We start from the raw sequence: 9,818 nt of genomic DNA on the forward strand, positions 1-9,818 counted from the left end.
GTGTGATGCATAAGCAACTTAGATTTTTTTTTTACCACCTATAGTTCAGAGTAAATAACATTTTGGTCCCTGAAAATAGATTATTTTTGTAATTTTGATCCCAATAAGCTTTCTCTTGCAATTTTTGATCTTTATTAGAGGTTTTAGTGCATGTTCCAAGTAAGATGACTCCTTTTGGTCCCAAAAAGGGGACCAAAAACCTCAAATAAGGATCAAAACTGCAAGTGAAAAACATTTAGAACCAAAATTGTACTCAAGGACCAAAAACGTAAGTTAATAATCATGATTACAATTTCAAACTCATAATAGCCATGTACGTTCATCTTTTTACATTGTCCATATTGTAGAAAAAACTATAAATAAAAAGATATTGCTTTTCATGGGCATGTTGAAGCACAATTTTTTTTTTAAATAGATGGAAGTAATTCCAAAATTTTCTAACACAAATATATATATTATTATATATATGGTTGGGATTTATAAAGTAAAAATGGTCTGTGAACTGTGATGGGTAGATGCTAAAAGTTGTTTACATAGACTAAAAGTTTTTTCCAAGTTCAACTTTTTTCACCAGTCTCAAAGTGTTGTGTAGAATCGAATCCAGTATCCCAGCAACCTAAATATAAATAAAAAGTTTATTACAGTATTATTTTGAAATACTGTAGTGGATATGTAAGTGTGAGATTAATAATAACGTAGTACTAACCGTGAAAACACCACCAATAATGGCACAAACATTGGTGATGAAATGAGAAAAGGATTTGGAATTTTCTGTTATCAAGACCTGGTCATGAAAGAATGGTTAAAATTACAACCAGTTTGAAAGGGAAATGAATGAAAATGGGGTAAAAGTAAAATTAGGTAACATTGAAACCTGCATTGGAGATAGCTCAAAATGGAACTTGACAACAGGGACTGAATGAGCATGCATTAAGCTACTATGTGCTGTGTACTCATAATCCTCAATCAGTTGATGAGATGACCTCATTACCTCGGTCTTCACAACTTGAATATAATGCTCTACCTACATTTTTTATTATATGTAAATACAAGGTATTATTTGATTATAATTATAATTATATAACTTATTATTTAAAACTCTAAAAAATTAAAGCTAATTAAAACCCAAATAAGATGATAAAAAATATTTAGAAAATAAATTATAGTTCTATTAAAATTATGAAATGAACTACCAAAAAACTTAATAAACAAAAATGATTATATTAAAAATTTACAATTTTTCAATACATTCCTTGATGGAATGATAAAAGCAAACAAACATCAGGCAAAACAAACAACATTTTTTTTCAATGGAACCGGAACGAACCATTCCATTCCATTCCATCAATTTTGGCCTTGTAACATTCGAAAGAGAAACAGCAAGTTAGATGGGTTACGAACCGTAACATTTGCATGATCTTCAGGGTCAGTGAGATATGCCTGGCCATTCAACTTGGCATGGCTTACACCAATGTAAGGCAGTATTCGCTTAAGATCACTCATCACCCTTGCATTGATCTTCCTACCAAATGAAAAATCAGAAATCACATGCGACATGTTCATTATCGAACCATCAAACGAGTGGAACCCTGAACGGGCTGAAATTACAAGATTGCCCGGAACCTGCATCATCATCATCATCATCCATGACCATCACATCTTTCAATTTTCGCGCAAAACTAAAAAATTAATTTTTTTTTTAAATATCAATCTGATATTGGGTTTACCTTCTTGACTCGTACAAACCCTTCGATTCTACATCCTGCTTCTGATGGTGCAGGCCTCTTTGCATTTTCTTCAGTTTTTCCAGATTTACCCTCCAAGGCCAGATGTGAATCCATTGCAATAGGTGCAACCAATTCTTCCATTGTCTGCACCAAAGGAATTGCAATAGCTAAAGGACAAGAACAAAACATCGTTGGGAGTGGAAATGTCAACAGGACAAAAATTCCAACATTCTTGTCCCATCCAAGACTGAACATAACAGGTTGTCAGGTTGTACTGTGTTTGGCATGGGTTTTGTCTCGTCCAAAAAGATAGGGAAGAGAATCACTTTGGTCTCTAGTCTATGCAAAAGACGTAAATACCCTTTTTTTCCTCATAATTGAAAATAACCCTAAATGATGATATGTCATTTTCTGTTTCTTGGATATACAATTTGTGAAAATCCAAAATTAGTGTTCTTACATTCACCAAGGTATCTGTATCTCGGTCGCCATAATATGATTCATGCTCATGGTGCCCATTTTCATCCCTGATTTATTTATTTAATTAAAAAAAAAAACAATAGGTAAAGATAAATATAATTAGATTCAAAACAGAGAGTAGAATATAAGAAATTACACATAGTCACATACCTAACATCACTGCCCTTTCGGAATATCCGAATAGATGGATAACCTTGTATGTGGTTCCTGAAAACCAAATAGATCAATCAATATGATATATCTTTAAAGCGTTGTATTCACCAAAATTAGGGCTTAAGGTTTAGGGTTTCTTACCTTCTACACAGGTCAACTTCTTCAGTGCAGTCAACCCTCCCCATAATGATACGGCCATCTATTTCTGGATCATGTCTGGGAACACAAAGCTGAGTCAGCAAGTAATAACTAGAAATCACTTACCATTTAGTGAATATATATATATATATATATATATATATATATATATATATATATATAAATTTGTTCTTAAAATATAACAGAGACCTTTCTCTTATTATTTTGGCTGCTTTCTCCCATGAGGGTTTCTGACACAATAGCAGGCAAGGATGGAAAACAAATGTTAAAACAGGTTGTTAAAATGTAAAACAAATCTTGGATATTAAAATACATAGAAAAAAAAATCATTTAAGAGTAGATGTGCAAACTTATAAGATGTTACACAAAAAAATGTTTGTAAATCTCCAACAGAACACCAAAACTCATTTTTACACCAAATTTGGTGTTATACTATTCATTTGCACAACAATTGGTGGTAAAAGGAATTTACAATTTCGGTCCTTCAAGTTAGGATATTATGTATTTTTAGTTTATTTTATGTAACTGTATAATGATATACAAACTAGTAAGATTTGTTACTTTTAATATTATATTATAAATTAAACTGATATTAATTTATTGTATATATTGAATTTAATTCTTATGTTTCAAATGCAATTGATAATGTTTGTTTCAATGATATGATAAATGATAATTAATTATTTTGGTTATTATTGTCTACTTGTCTGGTGATATAACTTATAATGTTATTGTAATCAAAAAGATGTAAGTCGAGCTTCTAAATACAAGGATATTATTGAAAATTCTGTATAAGGTAAAAAAAATGAATATACTTAAAATGTTCTTTTTGGTATTAAAAATAATCAGGAGGGTATGTATGGGAATACCAAACGGTTACTCCAATAGCACCAAGGAGCATAGAAATTTACAACCAAAATTGAATGCCTGCATTTTGACCAATACAAAATGTTGTTATATATTAGAAAATCATTTTAACATGAACAAGTTCAGCAAATTAAAGTAAAGCATCCAAGAAAGAGAGTAAATTAATTGTATGTTCACATACTGATGAGAAATTCTATCGAAATTGCGTCCATTTAATGCAACAGATCCTTCACCATATTCTTCATCATTATCATCATCATGTTTGAGCATATTAGTAACAGGTCCAGACTCAAACTCAGAGCCAGTAGCTCTTAGATGTTTATCAATTGAATATTTGCGAACTGTTTTTGTTATGTTCAACCTGTTCTGCAAATAACAGAAACAAAAAAGAGAAAGAGAATTTTAATTTGATGACTAAAAAAATGTAAATTAATAATTAGAAGGTAAGATCCTGAAACTTACAGTTCCCAGTACATCACTCACATCCACAGATGCAAACTCACATGATAAAGCTGGAAAACTGCATTGGAAATTTGGAATTATTTAAGATGATAGACATTTCAACTAAAATCATAATTATCTTTCTACAGTGATATAATAAAAAAAGCAGATTAATTGTCATGAGGCATACCTAATATTAAAATCTATCCGTAAGTAATCTTTATCTGAACTTCTGTCAACAATGACAGATGTCGAGGTACTGATGCTCAAATAATTATGTAACTCCTGCAATGAAAGCAAAAAAGAAGTCAATAACAGTTGATAACAATGGCCTATGAAGAATAAAAAAATAAAAGCATAAAGGTTAAAAAATAATACAAAAGAAATGCAGCCATGTATAAGTTGTTAGCGAACAAGAGTCTACATAAGTTATTTAAAGGGATGAGAATCTTTGTTCCTACCATTCCAAATAAAAACATCATGGAAACAGCTGCTATGATAGACAAGCCGGCACCTGACCATTCCAAATAAAAACATCATGGAAACAGCTGCTATGATAGACAAGCCGGCACCTGAAAGTGACGCTTCTGTTAAATCTCTTGGGATTTTCCTGCCATAAAATAAAAAAATATATAAATCATGTAAATACAAGGTGATTATCTGCTTTGGACAATTGTGTATGTGACATATATATGTAAAATATTCACATGCTGGTTATTAAATATGAAATGGCTTACAATGTAATATATATATGTAATTGGCTAAGTTACTAAGTTGATTGTTGGCGAATTTATTATTAGAAAAGTATTTCAATATATTCAATCAATCATTTAACTGCTTATTGTATAGTTTTATTTTGGAAGGACTAGGCATCTTAGTTTTGGTAGGAATGTGGATCTAGAATATTCTATAGTAATGTAATTTGACTTGACTTAGTTCCCAGTTATTGAATACAAAGTGACTCTTAAAGGCTTCTTTTTGTAAGTTTGGTTTTCATGGTTGATACCTTACAAGCATAGGCATTATCCATTTAGTCTATCTCCATCATTACTCTTATACCACTCTATTATCTATCTACAATAAATGTCTTCATGGACTCCCTGGTCAAAACATGCCACCTTTTCTGGTCTTTCTTGTTTCATTTATGAGTCTTTCAAGATCCACAGGAATTCAAGAAATCAAGTCCCCTTTGCAGAAAAACGCTTGAATTGAATATGTTGTGCCAATTGCAAATGCATGTAACTAATTAATTAGGCTAAATCTGGGAATTCCGTCTCTACAGCTTCAGATCGAAATGGGAGTAAATCGGTTCAAAACATGAAGTAATTGAGCTATGAATTCAGTTCGAGATCTAGAACTCCTGCTCCCTAACACAGTGACTATCGGTCTTAAATCTATCCGTCATTACTCGATGTCGGATTAAAAAAATGGCTCTAAGCAACTTTAACATTAACCGCAATGTTAGTATCAGTTGAACGAAATTCACAAGCACAAGAGATCGAGTACAATCATCAAACAGGGCCTCAAATACACCACTACGATCAATTGATATGCACGCATGAACCGATTGCAAAAAATTACCAAATGCAAAGTAAACAACGCAATTACTCATCAATAGCAATAGCACATACTTTTCAAGCTTATGATGTCCACAAGCACTTAAGCATCAATGATAACAGTTACACATGGACAAAAATTCCCAAATATAAGTTGAAAATAGTGGAACTAAACCTGTAAAAATCGACAGATTTTAGCTTGGCACTCGAAACCATGCTTGTGAACTGGATCTGCGAAAAGAGACACCAAAAGATTGAATTCAATTAGGGTTTTTTGGTGGTCTCTAGTTCGCAGAACGAATTTTTGCTCTCCTTTTTGTGCTCTTGAAAAATGGAAGAAGAAAATCTCACGAGTGCATTTTCAGCCAATTTATTAGTTTACTTGTACCTGAAATGCAGGGGATTTAATTTAGTGCGGGTGAGTATAGGCTACGGTAACGTGGACTCGCTTTGAGTACAACACACAACAGCGCGTTACATGTAAAACGAAAATACTCCTGGTTAATTTTTGTTTCATAAAATAAACTTTTACAGAATACATTTAAGAGTTTTTGCTATAAACTTGTAATCAAATAAAATATATATTTACAAAAGTCATTATAATGTTTTTTAATAAAAGGTAATTGAAAATAATCTTCAGCAGTTAATATAATTTGCTCGGATTTCATAATATCTTTGATTTTATTTGTTGATTTTTTCACGGTTATTTATTAAATACCTTTAAAATATTTCTTAAACGCCAATATTATTCTTTTGCTCGCATTAAATGATTTTTGGGTTAACATACCTTTCGGTGAAGATTAAATATTTTTTACAAAAAATTGAATACAATTATATGATAGGAGAGATAGTATTCCGAAACAGCTTTGTATCTATTTTAAGTCCTTATAAAAACTACTTTTTAATTGTTGTTATGTATTATCCTTTACAACATCTAATTTTAGTATAGAGAATACATAAATTCGTGTAATTTATATGAAAGATAATTTCTATATAAACCTTATAAATATACCGAAACAAAATTATCAAGTATCATAATAGCCTATCTTTATTATGCCTTTTATTGATTTTATTATTTTATTTTATTTTTTCAAAAATATGGGCTCACGTGGATTGTCTTTTCCATCTCCATATCTTTGATTTGGACTATCATACTCTTGTGTCTTGTTTATTATTTATGAATGATGAATGATTATTATAACTTTCTTTATTCTTTATACCTTAGTTGATAAAAAAATATTTTACATTTATATTAGGTGTTAACTCTTGCTACATGTATCTATTGGCATGTGTTTGACACACCATTATCTTCTTCATTATTGACCTTGTTTTCTTTAGCCAGTTTGCAATCAATCCCTACATGACTCATTTTTTGTATGATCTTTTATACAAAATCGCTCACATAAATACTCTTAAACAATTTTTTTATCCGTTTGTTTATAGGACAAATCAAAGCAAAACATCACCACTATCATCATCCTCCATCCACTTTTTTGGCTTCCTAAAATTATCTAATCCCTAATAGCCATTTGAGATGGATCAAAATTGTCCTTGTTTAGCCCTAGACTTGCACATAGTTGAGAATTTGAGATATTATAGCTCTTCCACATGTGTTTTATAACTTTTTGTAGCTTACTTTAAAATGATGTCTACTAATAAATTATTGAGTTGTCAAAAATCAAAAGAGAAAATTCCGGGAAAGAGGAAGGTTTGTGTAACTTCATCTTGTAATTTAACTTTTTTACGTAAGGGGATATAAGTAAAGCAGAAAAAAATAAGATTAGTCTGCGCATCCGGGGAATCGAACCCCGGTCAGTACCGTGGGAGGGTACTATGATACCACTACACTAGATGCGCTATTTTGTTATAAGTTTGTTACTACTGATATTTAATATTATACTTCATAATTTCATCTTGAACTCTAACATCGGACTAGAAACATAATATACCAAAGTAGTTTGGCTACTATGGCTACTAGTAATACTTATTACAATTATGGTCAGCACAAGTTAAAGCATGCTATTGAATATATAGAAAAATAGTAACTTCTTTAAACATATTACCAAAAAAATAATGCAGTTACTTTACTTTTGCATGAAATAAGACATCATTGACATTGTACATTGTCTTTTGAAGAAAAAAAAACATTTGTATAATGATTTCACGTCACAGGTTGAAAACTACAAGTATTTTGGATTTATCCATCGATTCACTTTAGCATAAGGTAGAGGTAAGTAAAATGTGATTCTTTTGGTTTGGAACAATGTGATCATTTTTTTGTTTCAAATTAATATTATTATCTAAAAAAATGTGATTCAAGATTCATTAACATGTCACGTAGGTCGACAATGATATTTCTATTCTCTTGAAGTTTATCCATAGTGAGTTAAGTTACTCATGAGGTTCGTGTGATAAACCTTGCATTGATCACCTGAAAATACAAACTATCATCTTAGATCAACCTCAACAGGTTATCCAGATTATACATTTAAGAATAAATATTATTGAAGTGTGCATTTTCTTTTCATTACATTCATCAAGAACGTCATTTTTCTAGTTTTATATTAGTTCTGATCATTTAGAATCATTTCCATCAAAATCACACACTACTTGTGTCTTAATTATCCATGGCTACTATTTCAAGATCCAAACACAACTTCACACATAATCGACCCTCTCCGAAATCTTAGCAACTCCTTGAGAATCCTCGACTCCCATTTCTTCACAAAGTTAACAGAACGACCAATCACCATGATCTTCAACGCCATTGCATTATGCAACAAGTACTTCACCAGTTCCATCTCATTATCACAGCCATTAATCCTGATCTCGATCCTCGTTAAACACAACAAACACTTCGGCACATCAACTGGTGCACGCCAATCACAGATTGATGCATGGTGCCGATTTATGCTGCATCTAACAGCCTAATCACAAATTACCCATTAATCATAAAGTAAAGGAATCTGAATCATGATAATGATGTGAAGGATTAACCTTTTCGCATGTAAGTACTTGTAAATTTGGTGAACATTTGAGTATAGAACAGACGAACTCCCAGTTATCAGTTACTTGAATTTCCAAATTGGTCAGATTAATGAGCAGAAGATTAGGAACAGGAAGAACATCCTGCAAAATCGCTTAGTTAGTTTGATAGGTATAACAATAGAAATGGAGTAGATTGTAAATATATCTTACCATTCCAGCTTTAAGGAACAAGATTAGATGTTTCACATTCGAAACCCTAGAAAGGAACTCGAAAACACCAAGATTAAGACCAAAGATATGGAGATTTGCAGAAGCTAGAACAGGGAGTTGATTCAATTCGACGCCATTAGAGTGACTGTCTTCGAAATTAAGGTATTCAAGTCGAGGAGTATCGATTACAACATCATGCAGCAAGTTTTCTTTTAGTGGTTTTGGATATAGAGTTGAAATCGTTAATCGTTTCAACGTGAAGCAACGAAGATTTAGTTTCTGCAGATTCTGAAAAACGACGAATTGAAGGTATAATTCTTCAAGAACAGGGCTACAGTCCAGAATGTTCTTCATCGGATCATCAACCATGCATTTCCAGTGACGAATTTGTAGGATTTTGAGACTCGAAAACCTAATAATTTCGGGAAATGTGATGAAATTAGTCGAAGATAACTTCAAAGAGACAAGGGTTTCACAAGTAAACAGGATTTTAGGAAGCTCGATGGGTGTTTTCGTTCTGATTGAAAGATCAAACTCCTTCACATTACGCACAACTGCAGTGCAAATCCACACATAAAGCTTAGAGATTCCATGAACATTATCACCCCAAGAACAAGAAAGACGAAACCTTTGAATCGATGATACATTGCTGTTCCTCAAGACTGTTTCCCCAAACTCGATGAAATGTTGATGTTTCTCATTTGGGTTTTCGAAGTCATAGTTATCGACATAAGTCCAGAGGGTGTTCCATCTTTTGGATAAAATGGTGGTTCTAACAGCGCATATGGTAGGAACTAGAGACAATATGTAACACAACAATGCATCTGGCAGATTGCTGATTCGATCTTCAAGATTCTCATTCTCGGAATGTGGTCGTTTTGAAAGGATTGGGTATTCTTCAGGATTTCTTGAAGAATCCATCATCGGCTAAGCAACCATGTTTAGTTTCTTGATTGTTCGCTTTCAAATTTGGCGGTTTTGTATTTCTAATCTAACTTGACGATGAGAAACGAAATCATGTATTGCCGAAACGTTTCTAATTTGCTGGCAGTTTTGAGCTTTGCCACGTATGGCGGACGATTGTATTGATTCATCGGATGAATCACACTTGTAGTCCAAATACTTTTACATTTGGCAGATGAATGCTAATTCATTTTTTATAAAACTAGTTTAATACTCGTAAAAACCACTAATAATTTATAATTCCATTTATTTAAAATCAAACATACACTTCATT

General features: G+C 32.0%; 2 protein-coding genes and 1 non-coding gene across 4 annotated transcripts; all 3 read right to left on the minus strand.

The window, feature by feature from the left end:
• Positions 1-433: 433 nt before the first annotated feature.
• On the minus strand, positions 434-5,742 carry PDIL5-4 (PDI-like 5-4). 2 transcript variants are annotated; one of them, XM_079008468.1, is made up of 15 exons: positions 5,559-5,742; positions 4,347-4,437; positions 4,018-4,112; positions 3,849-3,906; positions 3,568-3,752; positions 3,389-3,446; positions 2,709-2,749; positions 2,502-2,576; positions 2,358-2,414; positions 2,188-2,254; positions 1,728-1,871; positions 1,402-1,623; positions 875-1,024; positions 707-784; positions 434-616 (listed from the first exon to the last, which is right to left on the minus strand). In XM_079008468.1, exons 1-15 carry the CDS (start codon positions 5,597-5,599, stop codon positions 539-541), a joined length of 1,440 nt encoding a protein of 479 aa, XP_078864594.1. In that variant the 5' UTR covers positions 5,600-5,742; the 3' UTR covers positions 434-538. The 2 variants fall into 2 exon arrangements, with proteins under 2 accessions (XP_078864594.1, XP_078864595.1); XM_079008469.1 differs by lacking the exons at positions 4,347-4,437; positions 5,559-5,742 and adding an exon at positions 4,289-4,339.
• Positions 5,743-7,169: 1,427 nt separating this feature from the next.
• On the minus strand, positions 7,170-7,240 carry TRNAG-CCC (transfer RNA glycine (anticodon CCC)). The gene has a single exon. It is a non-coding gene; the product is annotated as a tRNA-Gly (tRNA).
• Positions 7,241-7,850: 610 nt separating this feature from the next.
• On the minus strand, positions 7,851-9,582 carry LOC145062408 (F-box/FBD/LRR-repeat protein At2g26030-like). Its single transcript, XM_079010019.1, has 3 exons — positions 8,582-9,582; positions 8,381-8,512; positions 7,851-8,310 (listed from the first exon to the last, which is right to left on the minus strand). Exons 1-3 carry the CDS (start codon positions 9,503-9,505, stop codon positions 8,023-8,025), a joined length of 1,344 nt encoding a protein of 447 aa, XP_078866145.1. The 5' UTR covers positions 9,506-9,582; the 3' UTR covers positions 7,851-8,022.
• Positions 9,583-9,818: the final 236 nt, after the last annotated feature.

This window comes from Lactuca serriola, chromosome 7, assembly GCF_051521515.1.
Source record: "Lactuca serriola cultivar US96UC23 chromosome 7, Lser_US96UC23_V15, whole genome shotgun sequence".
Taxonomy (NCBI): domain Eukaryota; kingdom Viridiplantae; phylum Streptophyta; class Magnoliopsida; order Asterales; family Asteraceae; genus Lactuca; species Lactuca serriola.